The sequence below is a fragment of the Convolutriloba macropyga genome, unplaced genomic scaffold (genome assembly GCF_964194025.1).
Source record: "Convolutriloba macropyga unplaced genomic scaffold, txConMacr16.3 SCAFFOLD_4009, whole genome shotgun sequence".
Taxonomy (NCBI): Eukaryota; Metazoa; Xenacoelomorpha; order Acoela; family Convolutidae; genus Convolutriloba; species Convolutriloba macropyga.
In genome coordinates, this window is record NW_027449440.1 from 1 (window position 1) to 23,990 (window position 23,990).

At 54.6% G+C, this 23,990-nt stretch overlaps 1 protein-coding gene across 1 annotated transcript; it reads right to left on the reverse strand.

The window, feature by feature from the left end:
- Window positions 1–14,059: 14,059 nt before the first annotated feature.
- LOC142355030 (uncharacterized) lies at window positions 14,060–18,603 on the reverse strand. The gene is made up of 6 exons (XM_075407330.1): window positions 18,328–18,603; window positions 17,682–17,877; window positions 17,415–17,569; window positions 16,700–16,844; window positions 15,591–15,649; window positions 14,060–14,261 (listed from the first exon to the last, which is right to left on the reverse strand). Exons 2-6 carry the CDS (start codon window positions 17,862–17,864, stop codon window positions 14,060–14,062), a joined length of 744 nt encoding a protein of 247 aa, XP_075263445.1. The 5' UTR covers window positions 17,865–17,877; window positions 18,328–18,603.
- Between the last annotated feature and the right edge of the window lie 5,387 nt (window positions 18,604–23,990).

Genomic DNA, 23,990 nt, shown 5'->3' on the forward strand with positions numbered 1-23,990 from the left:
CAAGTGAACACCATGGCAAAGCCCACTGCAGCTGCAGATATGCAGCCACAGATTTAGGCAAAGATAGTGGTGAGGTATTCATCAATTGCAGGGCGAACCGTGTCATCTGTCTATTGTGCAGAGGCAAAACATCGGGAAGACACACGTCCACATCAAAACCACGACCGTCCATGGGGCGCTATCTATCAATGTGCTACTGTATCATGGATGACGCTCAGGATTGTGTGGGTCAGCCTGGAAAGCCAAATGCTAGTCTGCCTCACCAGCCCCACTTTCCGTTCCCCTGCTTGCCGTGACCTTTTCCATGCAAAGAGCATCAATAAGAGACATCGCAGCCCACCCACACATCCTCGGGGGTTAGTACACTTTTGGGCACTGGTATCACCGATGGATATGCCTACGTCGACCAGGGCTAGTCTCAGATCCCCAGCTCCCACCAAGCAGCCGCTCCCTGCCCTCCCTGTAGTGACTGGGCGGATGACCACCTCCTACAGTTCCCTTCTAATCCTTATCACCCGACGAAAACGGGCGTACCCGGCATAGAATCTGCTGCCCTTTGGCAGGCGGATTTCAGTGCACTCTCGAAATCGGCGTTCAAATTCATTGCACTGGCGAAGGCAGGCTCCCCCAGCAGTGTTGACCGCACGGCTCGAAGCTGCCTGGCAGCAAGGGGCGAAGATCACCCGTGAGCTTGAAGCTGTTGTGCTTGCAGTGCTGGCAGGGGACTTGGCCACCACCGGACAAGGATAAAGTCATAAAGGCCTTCCTCCCCCCCCCCCCCCCCCCCCCCACCCCCCACCCCGCGCACACCCCCACCCCTTCCTCTCAAATCGGGGCCTAGGTCAGCGCGATCACAGTCTTGTTTGAGGGCCACGTCAGAAAACCAAGTCTGGAGCACTGCTAGGTGGGGACAAAATCATAGCGGCTAGGGGAGGTGGGAGTGTGAGAGTGTGGTGAGGTGGACGGGTTGGTGTGTGATTGAGGGTGTCAAAGAACGTAGAGGTGCAGCTCGCAATTGGTGCAGCTCTGGTACCTGCAGGTGCACGCTGCTGCTGCAACAGCTCTGGTCCCTGACCCCCTCATGACGCGCACCACCAGTTCCTCTGGCAGTTGGAGAAGTGACACTGTGCTTGGTGGTGTATCCATACTGCCTCACAAATTCTGGACGGAAGAGCCTTGTCTGGGTCGGTTCCCTCGGATGCAGCGTGAAAGACTTGCGTGGGTCCCGCGCACGGTTCACGAGGTATCGCTATTTTAATTATTATACAACACCGCCAGCATGCTGCGGTCGGTGGGCTTGATCGAGCCTGGACTCGGGGCCGGGAGGGCGGGAAACAGCTCTGTCGAACAGGATCAGCTGTGTTGACAGGTCACGCCAGCCGGCAGCAGCTAGCTCGGGATCGATATCTCTAGAGTCTAGCTAGATATATCGATATCTAGCTAGCCACTATCTATTAAAAATAGTAGATCTACCGCTATATATATTATATATATAATATTGCACATTTTTTCACCCCCTATTATATTATAGATATATCATATATTGCACATACATGGGGCTCGTGCTCCTATAAATTATTATGGCTCGTCATGATCGTAAATAAATCCGTCATAATAACAGGCCTACTAAGTACTATTATTATACGTATTATTATAAAAGTCGCTTCGCGACGAACCCCTCTGGGGCATGGGGCCCAGTAGGTCGGTAGCTGTACCTACGGTAGGCAGGTAATTCTGTGTGCAGGTACCAAGAAGGTATACCTCGAAGTGGGTACGTACCTACGAGTACCTCCAAGGTACCTTCCTAGGGTACCCTGACAAAGGTGCAAGGGGCAAGCGCGTGGCGGCCAGCAGAGTTGTACGAGTATCGCTACAGTGTAATATAGCGGCGAGTGATCGATATAAATAAATGTGCGAGTATATTATAGTAAGGGTGGGTCAGTACCTATCCAACGTACGTTGTACGAGCTAGTAAATAATGAAAGCCGTATTCCTGTTTCCGTACTATTCCCTACTACTCCATCCAGCTATTCCCCGCTACGGTGGATCTATTATCCGGTACGTAAGGATATTCGATGATCGGCGGCTATGTTTAAGCCCTATCGGGAATGGACCTGCGGTTAGTTTTTGATATCTGACCGAAAACAAACCGTGGAAAATGTTTTATTGAGGAGTACATGTTATTATTCATATCATTAAAATGTTTAATTACTGTAAAATACTGATGCTCGTAGGCGGTACGTGTACTGTTTCTACTATCTACTTTCCAGACATCTTCGTCTGTGAATTCTGCGGCTCGTCCGCTACTAGTACGAGTGTCGAGTACTCGTATCTGCGGTATGTACTTGGTTTCTACCATTAAATGTAGCAGCTAGCTAGGCAGCGTGCCTGTGACCTCCAATCAACATCATTTCAAGGCTGCTGGACTGACGATTGGTTATTCGGTACGTACGGGATATTCGATTATCGGCGGGTATGTTTAAGTCCTATCGGGAATGGAGCTGCGGTTAGTTTTTGATATCTGACCGAAAAACAACCGTGGAAAATTTGTTATTGAGGACTAAATGTTATTATTGTACAATAATGCTGCTTCGGCCGTGTATTGTTGCTACTTTCTACTTTCCAGGCATCTTCGTCTGTGATTTCTGCGGCTCGTCCGCTACTCGTCCGCTACTCGTATCTGCGGCATACTTGTTTTCTACCCTCGGATGTAGTAGGTAGGTAGTGTGCCTGTGACTTCCTATAACCGTCATTTCAACGCTGTTGGGCTGATGAATGGCGATTCGGCACGTACGGATATTCGATTATCTGCGGTTATGTTTAACCCGTAGCGGGGGTTTCGCAGCGGTTTGTTTGTGGCTCTGACGAAGAACAAACCGTGCGGCATATTGTAATGAGGACAAATATTTATTATTCACGGAATTATATAGTAGTATTGTACCAAGTGTGATGACCCGGTTGGGAGAGTACCTACCATTAGGCTATCATCTGTTATTAGAAGTAACACTATAGGAAATTGGTAGGTAGGCAACTCACCAACAAGCAGCCGCAGGTAGTCACCTACTTAGATGGAAGTATACGTACTGTGTATAGCCAGGCATTTTACTACTACTGCTACTAAAGTGTATTGCAAGGAACTCTAGAGGTCCATCTCTCTCGACAGAAATCCGACAGACATCTCTACATGTTGTGACTGCACATTTCCGGTGCGGATGTACTACACGAATACGGTGCGGTCACGGTTCATACCTTATGGGAATTCCATCAGCCGCGGTAACTGGTACCTCCTTATGTAAGATCAGTTCTAAGTATCTCGGTGCCAACTCGTAAACCCAACTTGTTGCACTTGTCGGGGAAATGGGAACACCACGGTACGAAGCAATGTAGAGGGCCGGGGGTGCAAAACGGTCGTGGGGGGAAGGGTCGACCGGATAACATCTCGGATCAAGGAATCGGACACAAGGTCGGTATTTGACAGGTGGGGGAAACGCTAGGCAGGATACGAAAGAGCGCAACGTAGTATTAAACATGCAGGGGAACACAAGGTTAAGCGAGTCACTATTAGTTTGAAGAAAAACGATAGGGCGCATCGGATATAGGCCAGGTGATAGACATAACATCTCCTTGCCATCATTAATCACAAAATAGTCTTGCATAGGGCGCAGCGATGGGGGTCTACACTCCGATCCACATAGTGCAGGTGTTTGACGAGGTCGGCATGCGCTTCAAGGGTGCGGATGTGCCTGTCTCGGAGCGCTTTCTCCTCGGCGCGAACGTCGTCGCTGAAAGTGAATCTTCGTCGGGCGTCCGCCATGAATTTGGCCATGGCGGTAGCGTCTCCGGGCTTCCAAAGAGGCGCGAGAAGATACACATTGTGGAGAGTGGTCGCCCGGCTGAGCATGACGTACACGCTTTCCAGTTGAACGGATCTCGTGGGTGGGATCCGTAAGTCCACGACAACCGGCCCGTGGATGGTTTGGCCTTGCGCAAAAAAATCAGTTGTGGCCACACCGGACAACATCCGGAAACCGGTACGTCGGAACATGAACGAGCTTGGCGCTTGCGGAGGCAAAGAGCACTTGAGACGAACGGCTTCTGGGATCTCGAACTTTTTCTTCTCTGACTGCGGCGTGACGATGAACGTACCGGCCTCAAACCCTGTGTGGACCACGCCTATGTCTTGACAACTCATGCCAAGTGGGCGGACCACCATGCCGAGCGGGAGGTATTGCAATTGCCAGGCATCTCCCTTCCCGGTGTCTTCCGGCTCCCGGTCGTCTAAAATCAAGCCTTCCAACATGCAGCTATTGTTGGAAGCCCAGCCGAGCTCCACGTTGTTGTTCCCGGCTTTGAAGATCAGCTCCATGCCCTCGTATAAGTCGAAGGACGGTGGAATATTGTCCTTCCCTATAGACAAGCCGGAGCCCGGAGGTTCGACGGAACAAACGATTCACACTGAGTTTATGAGGTAAAACAACTTTGGGAAGGGGGACGGTTTGATTTAGTATTATTCATGATGGTCATGGGCACGCACCGGTTATCTGTTGACTTTGAATCGCTGATAGAAGAGAATCTGGCATGGGAACGGGGCTACCGTTGGAATCGAGCGCCGAGTGCTCCGCGGAGAACCGTACCAATCGCTTGCTCTCGCTCCTCGCCCTTTTTGGGACCTCCGACCGGGTTAACAGTTGTATATGGGAGTGCCGTAAAACTAGGAAGCGGGCGTTCTTGAGCTTAGGGTCGGTTAGCCCGGTCGGGGCTTCCGGCGCACCCGATCCAATGGCCTTGTTGTTGAGGATCTCCATGTCCCCGTCCTCGATGCGTCCCTCTCGGATGTTGCTAAGGATCTTGTGGAGGGGAGCGGCTCCGGGCACTCCGTCTTGTCGCATTTGCTCTTCCAACATGACGACCTAAGACGTGCATCGGCGAAGGGAGAGTTGAGCATAAATTGATGTAATGTCATGGAGAACGCAGTCACCGATCCGTAACGCTCGTTGGGTCGCTCGGTCGGTCGGCGCCTCATTATTATTGCATTGCAACTGTGCATCGAACTATATCGGCGATGTGCATAGGCGAGGGATGATACCTTTTCGAATTGGTCGTAAACCGCGCCCCCGGCTGCCGCACGGTTCTTCGCGTGTGGGCTCATTCGGACGTTGGCGAGGTGTTGGATTCGCGATGTGCTAGCTCCAAAGAACAATGGCAATCCCTTCACCGGCTTGTGTTGTAGGACATCGCCGGCAAGGATAACATCCAAGCCTCCAAAAGGAGCGGCCGGAGCGGCCCGGCTTGCCAAGGCCACGCTGGATTGCCGGTTGCATGCGTCGAAATGCTCGGCACAAGTTAGGAAACTCTCGTCTTGAATTACCGATGCCAAGAATTGGAAGTCGCGCTGCATGCGATTGACAGAGTGGTTGTTTCGTGTGATAGTGTTGCCGGCCCTGCTGTTTACGTTGAATAACATGGAAGAGGTAACGCAGCGGACCGCCGGGTTCCGAAGGTTGGCAACGGGGCGACCTTGGAAGGAAGTAGCCACGACCTCGTCCGCAAGGCCGTGTTGTTGAACGAACCACATGAAGCACTTTATGACTTGAGACTTGCCGGTGCCGGCCTCGCCGTTCAAGATCATGAGTAGTTGGTTGTCGGTAGAGAGCTCCGCTGGTCCGCGGGGTTCGTTGTGAGACCCTCGTGGTTTTTGTAGGAAGCTGTTAGCCATGAGATGGAAGGCGAAGGATTGAAGGAAGTTCAATCGCCATTTGTGCGCGGCTTCGGCGATGGAAGGCGCCGCTGTGCCGGGGGTAGGGCTAATCCATTCAGGCTCGGTCCACGGGTGCGGCATTTGATTCGGCGGCACCCGATCGTTCATGTGTTCGGCTTCTTCCACGATGACGCCGGCCACAAGAGGAGTCGAAGTTCCGGAGGTGACCGAATCCATTGGAGGCTGTTGAGTAGCCGTCGCCGCGGTCGGAGGGGAGGCAGCCGGGCCTTGTGCCGGACGGGCGTAGCTCTTGACATCGTTCTCCCACTTGTCCTTCAGAGTCTCGCGTACAAGGGAAGCGGGGAAATTCACGCGAGGCATTGCTTGGATGCCACGGCTGAGTTGCCTGATCCTTTCGGTGGGTGGCAGGTTAGACGGGTCCTCACCGTCGGCTTTGATCGTCCTTGTGACGGTGTCCTCGAAGGCGCAATTGCGTGCGGATCCCGCCGGTTCGGAGAGGTCCGTGTTCGCCAAGGCGTCAAACATGGCTTGCATCTCTTCGCGGGAGGGTTGGGAGCTCTTCTTCTTGTCCGTGGCGACGCTCTCGGGGGCTTTCAAATCGAATTCGTCGTCACTATCCGAGTTGCGGGCGTTGACGCCTCCGTCCCCGGCGGTCTGTTCCGCCTCTTCATCCGCGTCGGTCCGGACCTTGCCCTTCGTATATGGATCCTTGGTCTCCGACCGCACGTCATGGATGTTGTCTAGCACACGGCGCATCCAAGCATGACTCCCTGTCATGGATAGGTAGCCAATTTAGTGGACCGTCCTCACAAGAAGAGAGACTTGTGGGAGTTGCTTGGATCTAGCAGCAGCTCGCCGTGATCCAAAATCAACAAACATGAGCAACAAGGCTGGGCCGCACTTACCAGCATTGGGCCCGGAATGAAGTGACATCCACCATTGCTTGCATTCTGCCCACCACGTGCGCTCAAGGGCGATAGGAATGGGCTGGGTGTCGTGGATGTCGCGGAAGAGAGCCATGACAAACAAGGCGTACTCCTCTTGGCGACGTAGCTCCTCCTCGTCCGGATCGGCCGGTGCGTTTACACGGTCCAGCTCCTCGCCGTTGTCTGAGGGTGGCAAGGCGCACCCTTCAAAGAAGCCGGGTTTAAACCATGTGCTCGGGCGGGCTGGGATGCTTCCGGATATCTTGGGAACTCGAGGTGGGTCCATACGCTTCAAGACGGAGGTGGCAAACTGTGGGTGTAGCTCGTGAAGGGGCTCTCGCGGGTGTGGTGTCCGGCCTAACGTGGAGGTTGTACCTTTCTTGAAATCCTTTTTCTTCACCTTTTCGTAGAACGAGAAGAAGGCGTATGAACCGAGTGTGGTGCAAGCGCCCCCACGGAGTAAGAAATCCATGGTGGTGTTGACGGCTCTCAAGTGCCGATTCTCTCCACCGTTGTCCACCGTCACGATGTTCATGTTCATATCGGATGCTCCGCAGTGGCGAATCCATTCCATGATGTCGCGGACCGGCAACGTGGACACTTGGTACGTGCACCAGTTCCCCTGATAGCCGAGGATGTTGGAAGCGCAATGCACAGCGGAGAATGTGGCCGACCTGCAGTATTATGTGCCAGTGCAATAGCATGTATGAACGAATTTATTTAACGAACATGGGAGCGACGTTTGGAAGCTATCGTGTGGTGGATTGGCAACGGGCTATAGTCGGGCGGACTCGTGTATGATAGGGAAACGGAGACACAATAAACAACGTTCGTGCCGGCGAATACGAACAAGGGTGAGCCGCACCGGTGCATTGCGTTCACGCAACGGGTGATGAGCATCTTGGGGCCCCATTGCTCGCCGTCCGGAGAATCTCCTTGGCCGCCACGGGCTTTTGCTGAAGCAGCGGCCGCCAAGTTGGCGATGAGCTCGTCGCCAGTGTGGTCATCGATCTTGCCGGTGTACTTCACCGTGTAGAAACAAACCAAGCGTGCACCTTGAGCAAACGTCGTCTTCTCGCCCTTCTTCTTGGCCATCCTCGCGGAAATGTCACCGATGATCATGATGTTGTTATTGCACTTGTAGGATAGGGTGGCGATGTCGTTCGAGGACACGAGCTTCCTGCGGTCGCGTCTTAGTTGCAACTCTTGCGTGAGGTCATTCCAAATCGATTGAGCTATCACATCCGGGCCCGGCTCGAAGCCAAGCGCGCACGAGTCGTCGGTTCCCTCGCATCCGCCTTTGGTGCATCTGGACGCGTGGAAGTGAATGAGGAGTGCTTGTTTGAATCGCACAAGGAACTCCCTCATCGTGTTCTCGTCCGTCGTGTTTGGCAGTTCATAGCGGAACAACTCTTTCACAATCGGAATGTTGGTGGTTTCCCCGACCATGCTTTGTGTGACTTCCGGCCTCACCCGCGCGAGGGTCCCGTCCGGATGTACGCATGCCACCATGTTGTCCATGACGGAGGAGGCGATGGATTCCATCCATTCGAGTACGGCGCGCGCTCCGCTGTTCATCACCTCTGTGAAGTTGTGCAGCTTTAGAAGCCGGGACATCATTAAGCCGTGACAGTGGTGAGCGAGGCGGCCGCTCTCTTCTCTCTTCCCGACCGCGGCATCGAGGGGGCCGAAGAATCCCGCCGGCACCAACTTTGCGTTCGCATCCTTCACGTATGCTTGTGGGGCCCCTAGCTTGGGAAATCCGAGGCATACCTTCGACAATTTCGCCACACGGTAGTCAGCCTCATAAACACTACGGAAATGTGTAGACCGAAGAAAGGCCACCAGGTGCAGCAAACATGAGATGGATACTGCCGTAGGTGGGTGCCTGTACGGGCTCTCTTCGTTCGGGCGATATGTCAAATGGGGTTGAATGGAAACATATTGCAAGAGGTATGTGGTTGGGGGAGGAGGTGCGCGGCGTCGGGGGGAGGCGGATGGTCAATCGTACCTCCCGAAAATTGGAGATCACCCTTTCATAGAAGATGGCTTTAGCGACTGGGTGGGCGCGGACCAATTGGAAGTAGTGGTCTTGTTTGTGGGTGGGTTGCACGTCTTGCTCACGCTCCAACACTATTCCGTCGCCACCGGCAATGTGCCAGCAATAGGGACTCCGTCCCTCGAGAGGGTTGAGGGTCCAATACACGGCCGGATATCCGAAGCGGTACCATCCCGCGAATACCTCCCCTCGGAAGTTCAAGGCGTTGTACGGGGATCCCGGAACGCGGGAAGATACGGCCACTACCTGCACTCATTCGGATATAGCGTGAGGCGTGCTGTACGACGGCCAGCTCGAGGTCGACCCACTAAGCGAGTCGAGAATATAACGCGCACTACACATAGCTAGAGAGGGCCGGCCGGCGTGGAACATGAGAGGGAGTACACCGCGAGCCAGGGAGTAACCGACCTAGGTGATCCGTGATTGCAATCCCTTCGGAAGAACATTAGAGCAACGAAGGTGCAACGGACGGATTGCAAGTACAGAATTCGAGGCCGCATCGGCGGGCGAGAGCGAGAGAGAAAGTGTGGGAGGGAGGCACGAGGCCGGGGAGATTTGGTCGTTTCGAGCGGAATGTGTACGACTGCGAGGGTGCATACACACATCGATATCGAAGTACCTGAGAGAACAAGGCCTTCACTTCGTCGGTGTCGTTTGGCTCCGGCCTGCGGCGTTTCGCCAATAGCTCCGCCACCGCTTTGACGTCCTTTGTGGTAGAACTCGCGGCGGTTTTGAAGCGAGCCGGAGACGTCCGGAACTGCAAGTAGGTGGCCAAGTTCACATCGTGCCGGCGTTGTCGGTCGTCCGCGGCACATACAAACGCGGCTCTTTGAAAGGGCGAGCCGTCCCGCAATACGAGGTGCCGGAGCCATCTCTCTTGAGACACCTTGTGAGGTGGTCCGCCCGTGCCGTTGGGAAAGAGGTCAGGGAATAGCAGCATGAACCATTCGGGATCGATTGACCGCAGGGGGCTTTGGTTGTCGTACGTAGCCACTAGACGCTGCGCTTGCTCTCGCGCGATTTCGTCTCCCGGTTGGCCGTCCATCAACCTCTCCGCTTCCTCAACCAACCCCTCGTCCGCATTCGGATCGTGGCGTTCTCCTTCCAAGCGCTGGAGTTGTTGTATGGCTGCGAATTGCAACCGGTCCTTTTCGGACACCACTGGCTCCTCGTGACATAACGACATTTCGAAGGCGCTCTCCTCATCAACGGAGGGTATGGCCTCTGCGAGGTCCTCTGCCTCTGCCTCAACCATCGTAGGACAGTCCGTGGGCGCACTCTGCCTATCGGGGCTCGCGGTTGGCGTGAAAGTCTCTTCCGGTCCGGTTGCGGATTGGTAGGCACGCCGTGTGCTGTTTTGCATTATAGACAGAGCGGCTTCACCGTCTTTGCCGCTCAACACCACCATATTCTCCAGGATTTCGCGCGGCACCTGGCTGGTGGACATCTGTCTAAGTTCGCGACGCGAGGCCTCGCTCACTGTCAAGGCCTGCATATTGTCACAGTACCGCGATATACGTGCATGTATTATGTCAACGACGAAAGCATAATACAAGTTGTAGCAAGAATCTGCATAGTGCAAAGTGCTTAGAACGAAACGGTCACCTGGATGGAGCCCGATGCATGTAGGTTTCTGCACATCTTTGCCGTGTTATCACACCACAACTCAATCTTCCGGGGGTCGATCTGCATTCCTTTCATGGTTTTCGCCCGCTCTTTTGCCTCGTCCGCGGTTTCGCCGGTGACATACACGAGGTTCACTCGATTCCCAAGCTCCTTCTGAGACATTGGATAGTGCTCATGAATAGCCTTCGATAGATCGTCCGGAGGGGCCTTCATGAAGGCCGTAACATGTCCCTTTAGATGTCCGGCCGGAACAGCGTGTCCACTCTTTTGTTGTGAAGCCACGGTAAGATACCGGCCGTACTTGACTGGGCTGACCACCATCCTCTCAAGGTCAGTGAGCGGTGGTAATGGCGCCTCCTCGTCGTCCTCCTCGCGTAGCTTTCCAGTTGGCAACGCACCGAGGTCCACAGTTTTGTAGCAAAGCTCCGGGAGTTTATTGGACCTAAGGTCTTTGTCGCAAGACGTACAAAAGAATACTCGCTCCTCGCCGTCGTATGACTCGTGGATGCAACACTCAAGTGGTGGGGCACTGCCGGGACCGACGGAAAACCCCGAGCTAGCCGACCGCTTGACACGAGTCCTCAACGGGTTTGGAGTCCAAATAGTAGCCTCGCTAACGAGTAGGCGAAGTCTAGGATCCTCCGCAGTAGCCCCCTGTTCGCACATGTGTCGGGCGGGAGTTCGTTTCCCACAACACGCGCACACCTTGGTAGCGAACATGTCGGCCCGCAACGCTGCCTCCACTTCCTTTGCCGCCGCCCACTTGTCCGTAATTCGCATAGTGATGCTCTCCGCGTAAGCAGGAATGTGCTCCGGCGGCAGATGGGTTTCGGTGCAATAGTTCAGGTGGGCGTCAATGTTGCAGTAGTAGGTTCCTTTTCGGACGGCTTCCATAGTCGCTGCGTCCGTCGCCGCGCCTTGTGCCCGGCGATCCGCCATTCGTACCGCGTCGGCAGCATTGCTTGCATCCCTCTGCTCTGGCGTCATGCTGGCTCTCGCATCGGCCATTCGTGCGGCGTTGGCAGCATTACGTGCATCCAGCTGCTCCCGCGTCATGCTGGCTCCCGCAGCGGCCATTCGTGCTGCGTCGGCAGCATTGCTTGCATCCCTCTGCTCCGGTGTCATGCTGGCTCTCGCATCGGCCATTCGTGCGGCGTTGGAGGCGTTGCGTGCATGCAGCTGCTCCCGCGTCATGTTGGCTCCCGCAGCGGCCATTCGTGCGGCGTCGGCAGCGTTGCTTGCATCCCTCTGATCAGGTGTCATGCTGGCTCTCGCAGCGGCCATTCGTGCGGCGCTGGAAGCGTTGCTTGCATCCCGCTCCTCCGGCGTCATGCTGGCTCTCGTAGCGGCCATTTGTGCGGCGTTGGAAGCGTTGCTTGCATCCCGCTCCTCCGGCGTCATGCTGGCTCTCGCAGCGGCCATTTGTAACGCGTTGGAAGCGTTGCTTGCATCCCGCTCTTCCGGCGTCATGCTGGCTCTCGCATCGGCCATTCGTGCGGCGTTGGAAGCGTTGCTTGCATCCCGCTCCTCCGGCGTCATGCTGGCAAGGCTGGGTATCAACCATCGATACATCGTGGTAGGTATCAGACTTCTGATACTATTGGCATCGAAATGGCATCAAGTATCAAGCCCTCTAGTATCGATGGTATCGTTTAGAACCGGCTTAAACATCGATGGTATCGTTTAGAACCTGCTTGACCATCGATACTATCATATAAGACGCCCCTGACCATCGATACCATTCGCAGTCCAGTAGCGAAACATCGGTACTATCGATACCAGTACGGTCTGATATCGATACCATCAAGTTACGATTGTTGAACCATCGATACCTACCGTAGTACTCGAAGCAACTATCGATACTAATCGTCATTGCGATTGGTACTATCGATAGTATCGGATATAACCAGCCGTTGGATGATCATCGATGGTATCGATAATATCATATATTTGATTGTACCAGAAAGTCACCTTGCTACCTACCTACCTACCTACCTACCTACTCGCCTACCTACCTGCCTACCTACCTACCTACCTACCTACCATATTGAAACACCTACCTAAATGTCCAATATGTGTAATCATATTAATGTATGAGTACCAAAGCTACTATTATATTCGTACTTAGTATGTAAAATACGAAATTTAAAGAGTATGTACTAGTAGAAGTGCAATTAGGTGAGAGTATAGATAGTGGTAGGGTACCAACTAGGATTATTCCGCGATGTAAATTGTGTATATTATAATAAAGGTAGTCAGTATGATCGGGTACAGAATGTAATAAATATTTTAAAAATCCGGGGGGGGAACAACACGACATGTTGGGGAAAGCTCAAGGCCGGGGCTTTCCATATGTTGCAACAATGTCGCGGGTTCAATTCCCATTGGTGAAACATTTGTAGGCGGGATGAGGCTCCCACCCACACATGCTCGACCCTCTACCCCGCCAAGTGAGATCGTCCAAGTACGATTCTTGCGCCACACAACCTAGCTTGTGAAAGAGGGGAGTTTTGTTGAGCTTTAAATTTCCGTATTCGTATTCTTACTGAGAAATAGTCGTATGAAACAAACCCAACTATCAATGCTTGATAGCGATACATCGGTATCGGTATCGATACCGATACCAGTTGCAACTATCGATACCGATGCCGATACCATCGTCAACCATCGATACCCGCTCTCCCAACCATCGTTAACCATCGATACCCGCTCTCCCAACCATCGCCACCATCGATACCGACCAGCCCGCCCAAGATGATGGTGAATAACGATACCGATACCATCGTTAACCATCGATACCCGCTCTCCCAAACCATCGCCACCATCGATACCGGCCAGCCCGCCCAAGATGATGGTGAATAACGATACCGATACCATCGTCAACCATCGATACCCGCTCTCCCAAACCATCGCCACCATCGATACCAAGAGACCAAACCATCACCACCATCGATACCGCCAATTTGCAGTTGATACCCAGCCTTGCATGCTGGCTCTCGCAGCGGCCATTTGTAACGCGTTGGAAGCGTTGCTTGCATCGCGCTCCTCCGGCGTCATGCTGGCTCTCGCAACGGCCATTTGTGCGGCGTTGGAAGCGTTGCTTGCATCCCGCTCCTCCGGCGTCATGCTGGCTCTCGCAGCGGCCATTCGTGCGGCGTTGGAAGCGTTGCTTGCATCCCGCTCCTCCGGCGTCATGCTGGCTCTCGCAGCGGCCATTTGTGCGGCGTTGGAAGCGTTGCTTGCATCCCGCTCCTCCGGCGTCATGCTGGCTCTCGCAGCGGCCATTTGTGCGGCGTTGGAAGCGTTGCTTGCATCGCGCTCCTCCGGCGTCATGCTGGCTCTCGCAGCGGCCATTCGTGCGGCGTTGGAAGCGTTGCTTGCATCCCGCTCCTCCGGCGTCATGCTGGCTCTCGCATCGGCCATGTGTGCGGCGTTAGAGGCGTTGCGTGCATCCAACTGCTCCGGCGTCATGCTGGCTCTCGCCTTGGCCATTCGTGCGGCGTTAGCTGCATTGAGCGAATTCACTTGATCTTGTGTCATGCTCGCTCGTACACTGGCCGTCCTCATGGCGGTTGCGGCAAGACGAGCTTCCATATGCTCATTAGTCTCGCGCAATCTTTCGTGTTTCTTTCGATCTTTTGCGGCGACCCTCCGCCGTTTCTCAGCTTCCCCGTGCTCTAGGATTTGTCTTGTTTTCCTCATGGCATCTACAAGCATAGGAACGAAATGTCAAGCGACTCGCGGCGATCGTTGCGATGGATTTCGACATGGGGGCGTATCCAAATGTCCATTGACTCTCCCTCTTCCGAGATTTGTAGTACTATGTACCGGTATGCAATGGTCCGTTTGTTCAGGGACAGGGCCGTCGGCGGTTGTAGCATTTGCGACGATGCTCCTGGGATGGTGCACTGCACTTGTGTGAATCACGCGACTACAATATATACTCGTGCGATCTATCACAAACATGGACATGCTAGCTACTACAGAAGCCCATGTTGCCCGTGATCTACTGGTGTAACACTTGTAGATTTTGTGCTTTACGGCGCTTGGATACACTACTTGTCAAGTGTTGCAAGTGTACCATTTGTTGCACCGGGTAGTGTACGATACGCGACAGAATTGTTGTATTTGGAACAATAGTCTACAATCCCGTACTCGGATCCTTCGAAGGCACATGTTGCAAATGCATCAAATGTTACATATTGTGCAACATCGGTTACTACTACGAGGCCGGATTGCGACATGTTCCTATAGTACTACGCGGGCCATTGCAACATGTGTAGCATATGCAGCATCGGTGTATAGGCACATATTGCAAATGCATCAAATGTTACATATTGTGCAACATCGGTTACTACTACGAGGCCGGATTGCGACATGTTCCTATAGTACTACGCGGGCCATTGCAACATGTGTAGCATATGCAGCATCGGTGTATAGGACGGCGTATGCGGTCGCCTTGTCCACAACCGTAGGGCCCTCCCGGCCTACCCCGTACCTATATTTACCTATGTTGTAGGGTTCCTGCTGGATCCGTCTATGATGGTCCAAATGATACACATGTTGCAATTGGTCTGTGGATAATCCCATGCAATTGCACAATGTACCAGCCTCATAGTAGTAGCCGACATTGCATATGTAACATTTGTTGCATTTGCACCATGTGTAAGTACGCGTGGTTTAGTAGGCCCAGGCAATCAGGGGACCTCTAGCGTGCTAAAACATCCAACATAGTGTCAAAACATCCGTAGCAATCATGTACTGCATGCCACCGTCACTCACTCTATAACCATATACCAATAATATATGGTCCCAACAATGCGAGTGCGGCCCAACTTTCGATCGTAGTGTCATCTTGTTTTCGTTAAGCATGCGCTTCTTACTTTGCCTCCAGTCTCTTGTTTAACATCATACTTTTTCTGTTTAACATTAACCAACGACAACACCACGGGTACCTACCAGAATCCCCCCCGGATGCAACACATTCATCTTACATTTGTGGGGTTTTATTACTACTAGTTATTATCTATTGCAAACATGTGCAACATCGGTTATAGTATACTACTCGTACAGGTACGACCACACGGCTAACTCCTAATAAGTAATTGGCCACATGTTCACTTTTAGAGGGAGAGAACCACTCACCGGTACCTGCAGGGTACTGGTACTACGAGTACGTAGCTGTAGTACTCGTACTTGCTGGGATCTTCAAGGTACTAGTACACTAGTACTTACTCGTGCATTCTGGCATGTAACCAACCTGTCACTTACTCGTACCTTGAAGCTTGTAATTTGCGAGTGCCGCGTGGGTACGAATACCTACAAGTACCCCACCTTCGCTACCTACTCAGGCCGGTAATAAACAGTTCACCCTAGTTCACCCTACCTACTAGTACCTAGTATACCAACACCTGACAATCGACATGGTAGAATTCTTCGTAGTACATTGCATTCGTACGGTACGATCGATTGCTGATTCTGACCCACGGAATGCTGCGGAACGCGCGATATTGAATTCGCTCGCAGCACGTAGTCAACACGAACGTACGAGCACGTGTACGAAAGGCGTGACAAACACACACACACACGCACACACGCACACACACACGCACACACACACACACGCACGAAAACACGAAAACACGAACAAATAAACACCCCAACAACCCCAGAGGGGTAATCATAAATCCGTCATCCATTATTATTATAAATCAGCCATTCGTCACAAGACGATGTGCTAAATAATATGACGAAGATTATTTGTGCGTATGTATATTGTGTGTATAGTACTAGTGTAACTAGCAGTCTAGCACACATGGAACATGCTGAGAATATTATCTCACTTTGTATGGATAAAATGTAGATCATTTGGAATGTTCTATACATTTGGGACGGGCGGTCGAGTTCAGTGGCTGCGATAGGTCTCTGGCTCTCTGCTCGCTGCTGCTGCCTGAAAATTGCCAATTGCCATTAGTTTGGGGAGTGTACGTCCACTCTCTCGCCCAGGCCCCCAGATAGGCGGGCTAGGACCCTGGTCCAACGCACACAAGTTCGAGTATTGAAGGCAGGCGGTTGGCGCACTGTTGGGTACGAGTGTGGCGTATTTACAAGGTCAGTCAATGGTGGTCATTGGGACCCTGCTGGACTATAATACTGCTAGTATGTGAGTGTGGCCCTAAGATCCATGGTGGGCCGGGGAAGGCGAGGTCAGACGTACGATGCAGAGAGATTAGGTGTCAAGGGCATGCGGTGCATGCTCAGCCAAGAGGTTACGCAGCCGCATTATCTCCTGCAAGATAGGTATTGCACATTAGATGGTGTCATGCCACGGCAACTAAAGCCACAATCTCCCAGGACTCGGGGCCTCACCTTCTGATACGAGGCTGTGGACTGCGCCATGTACTTCTGCATCTCCTCCATCTGCTCCTCTGCAAGGGTGGCGCGAGTGCTTGCACTCGTGAGCTGCTTTTCCAGCTCCAGCTGCTTGTTCAGGGTGAACTCCTGGACCTGTTTCCTGTGTGTCGGGGACGCATAAATGTCAACAGATGCCAACAAGCAGCAGTAAGAGCTGATCAGTCTATACAACACCGCATATACAGACCCTGACGGTGAATGTGTGGAATATGTAAGCAAGGTGAGACCCCAAGATCAGGTGCACCATGAAGACTCTTGGATTCCAATGCATAGATCCGTAGTTAGATGCAGATACAACGCGGCAGAGAGCATGCAGATGTGTGCTGATAGGCAGGGAGGCAGGCTTGGTGCCAGCCCCTCACGTCTGCGGGAGGACATGTACAACACAGTACGCACGTGCAGTGCGTGGGCAGCCAGGTGTCGAGACACAGAGGGAGCAAATGACGTGCAGGCATCGATGCGCATGCACTGCAGCTCATCCATTGATTGGCAGACAGAGTTGCATGCATGAGTCCGAGTGCAGACGTGACAGTCAGCAGACGGCATCATGCAGCTGGTAGGAAAGTGCAGGTCAGTATATTTGTAGCCGGCCAGAGGGTGAGGCCGGCAGGCAAAGTAGATGAGTGCTTATCAGCAGTTAATGGTCCTGGAGGTGTTGGCTATGACCCACCGCAGACTGCCAAACCCAGATGCGCTCTCCGCTTCCTCCAGCTCGCGCCCCCTCTCCTCCAGTTCCTCTATACGAAAAGAGAGGTTCTTGTTCTGCTGCTCGAGAGCTTCGGCGTGCCCCTTCCAGTTGCTGACCTCTGAAAGAAGCCTCTCCACCTGCAGGGCAGCGTGCAAGTTAAGAAAGCAACGGCACCAAGACACAGGATTCACAGAGATGGTAGAGTGTGATGTGCTCTGTTACTTCATTTATCATGCAGCATCGATTTACCATTCCATCGCTTTCCGCCGAAGCTGGTTCTCCTGCGGTTGCTTGCAGTTGCTCATTGATTGCTTTCTGCTCTGCCAGCTGCCGCCTCATGCCGGCAATTTCCTGCAGGAGGATGCTGTTCTCTGCCAGCAGTGTTGGACTTTCGATAGCGCCATGGTGCCCTTTGCTGCTGGCAAAGCTCATGGCTAAACTCTGCCTGTTGAAGGGGAAGGTGGGATATTGAATGTCACGTTTCCAGTGGCGAGCGGGCTTGAGCAGAGGGATGAAGAGAGCAGCGATGTGCGCATGGATAAGGTGGTGGAGGACATGGAGAGGGTGAGGGCAGGGAGAGGCAGGGACGCGGATAGAGCGGGGGTAGACAGCACCTTTCGAGGTTGGGGAGGCAACGAACTGGAGCTGGAGAGCCAGCATCAGTGGGGGACAGAAATTCAGCAGGAGAGCGACAGCGATGCGCGGAGCCAAGGGAGAGAAGGAGGGAGGAGGACAGGGGGACGGGGGGAAGGACAGGTGTAAGGAGGGAGAGGGAGAGGTTGAAGAGGGGCTCGATAAGCCTGGTTGTTCTTTTGTGGTGGGCTACATGGATAGGGACAACCCTTAAATTTTGACTCTGTAAAGCATTGTTCCACTGCATGTGTCCATACAGCACCTGGAGTATCGGTTCCTGCACTCCGCTCAGCTGCGTGATTGCCCCTGGGGAATGCCTTTTGTCTCAGGAGCAGTCTCTTTTCCTTCCATGCACGTATATCCATAGATGATTGTGAGTAGAGCTGATCAGTGGCTACTCCCAAAGGCCATGGACTTTACAGTTGGCCGGCCGTGCCACAGCCACGGGTATGGATGTTGGCGTTTGCCGATACCCCGTCCAAAACAACCGGTGGTGAGCTTTGACGAAGACGCCTCAGTGTGCTGTCGCTGCTCCAGCAGGAAATATCTTGTCATTGAGCGGGTATCGGCACTTGCCAGGCTGAGGACTGGGGCGTGGTAATTAATTACCACGGGCCTTAAGGCGCTCGCCATCTACCAATTGCGGAATGCTCCCGTCACATGTGAACGTGCGCGTTGTCGGTGCACCCGTGGTGCGGATGCAACGGATGTACGTAAATGTGGACTTGATGTACAGTGTGGGGCGCGTGATGACACAACGTATGACATGACCTAATATTATTATGTATATTATCGTTTCAAATCCAGTGCAATCCGTGATATTCTGCATTGTACGAGTGCGTATATAGCCAGGTTTTACCTTTACATGGTAGTTTCGATCTACTCTAGAGAGCAAGAGCTAGGTAGGGTAGGGTAGGTAGGGTACCTAGCGATAGGGTGCCTTGCTGCTGGCTCTCTGAGAGAGAGAGAGAGAGAGAGAGAGAGATCGAGAGAGATTGATCGATCGGGAGAGCTAGGTACCTACCTACCATGATAGGTAGGGTAGGGTACCTACTACCTACCTATCTCCTACCTGTCCGGCCTGCCTGGCCGGACTCGGGCGGGTGACTGCAAAGAAATGTTTATCAAGCTACAATATCTGTCTCCGGAGAGGGTGGGGTACCTACTACCTACCTACTACCTACCTACAGGCCTTTTTTAAATAAGACAGTGCGATCCTAAGATAAATAATAGTAGTGCTCGTAATAATAACGGCCTTTCAGGTCTCGACTCGCGTGGTCAAAGTGGACTGGTATTGCGATAGTCGCTTACAGGGAGAAAGAATCAGAGAAGCCACGGAACCTGTCCTGATCAACGACAACAGCCGGCCGACAGACTGAGCAGCGACCCAAGAGGGCGCTGACTGCGGCGACGATGGCGGCTGGGAGCGATGCTCAGGCGTCAGTATTGAGCGCCCTGTCGGCGCTCCATTCCCCGACCACCACCCCCGCTGACCGCCAGGCGGCAAGCGCGTGGCTGGTTGCCTTCCAGGAGGACCACACAGCTTGGCAGGTGGCAACCCCCCCCCCCCCCCCTTTCTCTCTCTCTCCTTTCTCAGGGTTCCCTGAATCTAAAGCATACAACGTGCCTGAACCAGGCTGAACCAGAAGCCAGTGACACTAACCCAGTGGGTCTCGTTCTGTCTGTTTAAAATGTATACTGCAAGGCTACTTGTCGGCCAAGAACAGCTGTCCATTTCTGGCATCGAGCTCCCACTCTCTCTCTGAGACGCTGTCCGAGGGGCAGTCAGGCAAAGAAAAACAGGGTGGGGGGCCGAAGAGCAAGAGCTGCTTGTCTGCTATTAGCAGGGCTTGGCTGCCACATTGCCAAACGAAGAAGATCGGATGTGGACGTGGCCCGATGAATGGTGACAAGTAGATGAATCCATCCATGCCGCTAATCACACATCGTGGTACCTGTCTGACAGCAGAGTGCTCTGCCATCAATGGCTGCAGGTTGCTCACGATCTCCTCACACAGTGCTCAAACGTGACTGAAGTTGCGGCGTTTGGAGCCCAGACTCTGCAGAGAAAGGAACGGCACCGGCATTGCCTCTCCACCTCACCACCGCCTGGGGCGTTCTCCAACACACACACACCCCCCCCCACCACCACCACCTCTGTCTACCCTCCACCAGCATCGCCAAGCCGTGCCTGCTAAGACCCCTCCATGTGTACTCAATCGGACCCTGCTTGAGGTCCCCTTCTCTCTCCCATGCAGCATTCATCGCTGCCCTCTTGAGCTAGAGGCAGTTGAGTCTAACATGGTCGAGGCTGACCCACGGCTTGCAGGTGGTGAGCCAGCTGGGGACCCTGGACCACGCCAACCTCCCTTCCCTGCGCGACAGCCTGATTGCCCATGCAGTGTCCTACAGCAACGCAGAGCTGCACCTTATTGCCCGCCAGCTATGCCTTGCTCTAGTGCTCTTGGTCCAGCGCTGGCCGGCCTGGGAGACGCCCATCCAGGACTGTGGGGGAGCATTCCAGCTGAGGACTTTCCACGAATTCCTACAGCTGCTTGCAGAGGAGGCTCAGAGTGCGCATGGCCCCATTCCCCCCCCCCCCCCCCCCCCCCACACACACACACACGCACACACTCCCAGAGCGCCCGACAACTGCTGCCTGGTTGCTCCTAGGCATTGATACAGCACCACTTGCCTCAGGGGATCCTGGACCTGTCCCAAGCCCCGGCCTCTCATCAGATCTCGTTCCACTCCTTGTTTTTCCGTTGGAGGCCGTTTGCCCCGTCACAGCAGCAGGGTGACCGACACTGCCCATGCGGCTGGGCGAGGGACCACGGTCAAAATGCACTCTTTTGCAGACCGCACCGTGAATTTCTCTCTCCTCTCCTCTCTTCTCCCGCTCTGTTTGGCCACCGGTCAATTTGCTAACTGGACAAGTTTGCACCGCTGCAGAGGGGGCGGGGTCGGGGTCCGAATCTGCCATGGTGATGCGCGGCCGCGTGTGCGCTTGGGCTCCCATCGTCATGCAACACCTGGGCATGGTGGCACGCATCACTGAAGGTGGAGTGGAGCAACCTGTCGCAGGCAGCTGTGCACCAGCAGTTGCCGGGGCGGTGACAATCTCCCGGGCCATGAGTGTCTTGGCCACTTGGACCCGCCTGGGGGCGCTGCAGCATTGTCCTGTCGAGCTGACGCAGCCCCTGATGACCACTGTGTTCAAAGTTCTCGCCCGCGCCCCTTGACGCTTTCCTGAGCCTGCTTGCCTGCTCATCTCCAGCCACCCTCACGCCAGTACTGTGCCATCTCCCCCCACCCGTCCCACCACCAATGCCGACCTGCACCGTCCCCTTGCAACAATCCCCGCCAACATCCCAGCTCGAACTCCCTCTGTCTTGGTCTCTCTGCCCCTCCTGCGTGCCCTTCTAATCCACTCTGTCACCACGATACTCTCTATCCGCTCAGCTCCCCTCAACGAGTCCTTTTGCCTCAGCTCCTTCCCCTCACAGTCCTTTTAGCTTGAGTCCTTGTCCACCCCTACCCCTTACCTTCCCCGGCTGTACCCATGCCGACACGTGAATGCATTTGCGGCATGCCACTCATATTTGTCAGTGTCAAGAAAGCCTGGCGCCAGTGGAAGGGCGCAGGAGAGGGGCGCTGACATCAAGACGGCCCATCCCCGTGGTACGCACTTCCTTGCAGGTGGCTTGCGCTGCAGGGGACACCTCGAGCCAGTGGGCATCAGCCTCCGAGGCTGCGGCAGGTGCTGCAGCAGAGATGCTAGAGAACCCGGCCCACGGCATGGAGGGCGCAGCCGTGCCCCACCTGCCAGCTCTCGCTCCTGCAGCAAAGCGGGCGGCAGACGCAGGAGACCTGGGCGCTGCGGCTGCTGTTGTCCAGGCACGCACTCCTCTATGCCTCTCCCCCACGTAGATCAGACACACTCTCCTCTGCCTGTTCCGTGGATGCGGTTTTAACTCCATACAGTGCGTTGTGTTGCACACGAGGACAGGTGTTTGTGCAGTACTGTACCTTCAGCATGAGCTCCTTCCTGCGAGCCCCATACGGCCCCGCTCTGCGAGAAGGGCTGGTTCAGCTGTCTCTGTTGCCGCCAGCGGACCTTCACCAGCCCGTTGCGGCACCGGCCCTTGAGGTGCGGTTTCGCGGCGTCCAGAGCTGCTCGGGGAAGGGGAAGAGCCTTGCACGACGTGTGCACCATTAAATTAAAAGGGCGGGCAAGGGTTACTGTGACCTAGTGGCAGCAGAAGCTGTGGCGGTCCGTTGGCGCGTTCATCTGTCTTTATTCGGGTCAGAATTCCGGGGTTTGGCTTCAGTGTTGTTCACAACCGTCTGGTGATCTGTCTCCAGCTGTGCGCGTCCCTACTGGAGCACATGGTTGACCACTCGAGAGATCACAACGACGGCGAGAAGGCTGAGGTCGCCAGTGTCGCAATGCGCGTCATTGGCGGCCTGGTGCCAAATTTGCTCTTTGGAGGAGCCGACGCCAACGACGATAGCATAGATAGCGCATGGGCAAGCCTGCGGTAAGTGCCGTGCCGGCCCCACCTGTGTTGGCTGGGGGCTAAGCCCTGCCGCGCTGCCGACGATTGGCACAGTCCGTCCCTTCCTCCGCTCCCGTTGACAACGCTTTATCAGCTGGATTTCGGGCACGCAGGGCAGGGGCGGGAAGCAGTGGCAAGTTGCAGCAGGGACACTGTGGGGAGATGGGGGGAGGCAAAGGAACGCCAGGAGTTGGGAGAGGCGCCGCGAGAAAGGGACGGCAACGGAGGGGGGTAGAGGGGGTCACGCACAAGGGGAGAAAAGGTAGGCGCCAGTGGGACACAAATGGACAAGACGAGACGAGACGTGGCAGCGGTGGATCCACCGCCGTCTGTGGTTTGCCTGACTGTACCTCTACCCAAAATGCAGGGTGTCCGCCACGGATTTTCTCGCCGCGGCGTCCCGTCTGCTGGGGCCGGGGCCGTGCTCTACCCAGGTGGAGGCCTCCGTTGAGGCGCTCTGTGGGCAGTCGCAGGCGATGGATTGGCAGCTGGCGGAGGTTTCCCTCTATGCGACTTGCTGCTGTTCAGAGGGGGCATGGTGCGGCAGCAGCACCGCTAGCGCCACCATGGCTGCCGGTCAGGTGGCCGAGCTCCTTCACAGGGCAGAACGATTACGATCCACCGCCAGCTGTGTCGAACTCTCCACGAAAGCTCCTGCTGCGGCAAAGTGCTCTGCTAGGATGTGGCATGTCCGTTGGCTGTCTGCCGCAGTTTTGCCGGTGCTTGGTGTCAACGGCCCTCTGCCGGGAGACGAAGCTTCCAATCTCGCCCTGCACTGCTTGAAGGCGAGTGCCTCGTAATCCGCTTCATCCCCTTCCCCTTCCTCTCCTTTGGGACTGCTTCCCCTGTACCCATGGTCCCTCAGCCTTCTTACCCCGTCCCTGCTTGCCTTCCCGTGATGGTCCTCTGAGGCAGAAATGCATGCCCTTTCCCTCTCCAGTCCTGCCACGTTTGAAGAGAGAGGGGGGGGGGGGGGGGGGGGGGGGCTTTTATGTTGTGGAGGAGAGAACCAGGCTCGACTGCCTGACATACGCATCCTCTTTCTTGCCCGTGCCATGCGGCCCTCCCGTTCGTCCCATATCCCAATGCAGACGGCTTCGTCTGTGCTGCGAGTGCCGCACCAAAAAGCAAACGAGGCCGCGTCGACAGCGGCGGCAACACTGGCAGTCAGCTGCACAAACGCCATGGCGGAGCTGTATGCTGCGGCCGTTAAGTGCGGCGCAGCTGCGCCGCCACTGCGGGAGGCGGTGGAGGAGCTCCATGCGCTCGCAGACATACAGCTCAACCATGAGGACGTCCACTCGCAGGTGGGCGTACTTCCCCGACTTGCCCTGGACTGAAGTCGGATGTTGGCGCTGCCGTTCAG

Excerpts from the sequence above, each read along its gene's own strand:
- LOC142355030 (XM_075407330.1), bottom strand. The coding sequence starts at position 17,864 with ATGAGCTTTGCCAGCAGCAAAGGGCACCATGGCGCTATCGAAAGTCCA. Across the intron at positions 17,570-17,681 it reads CGGCGGAAAGCGATGGAATG|GTGGAGAGGCTTCTTTCAGA; the intron begins GTAAATCGATGC and ends GCTGCCCTGCAG. Across the intron at positions 15,650-16,699 it reads CCACAGCCTCGTATCAGAAG|GTATTCGTACCCACGCGGCA; the intron begins GTGAGGCCCCGA and ends GGGTACTTGTAG.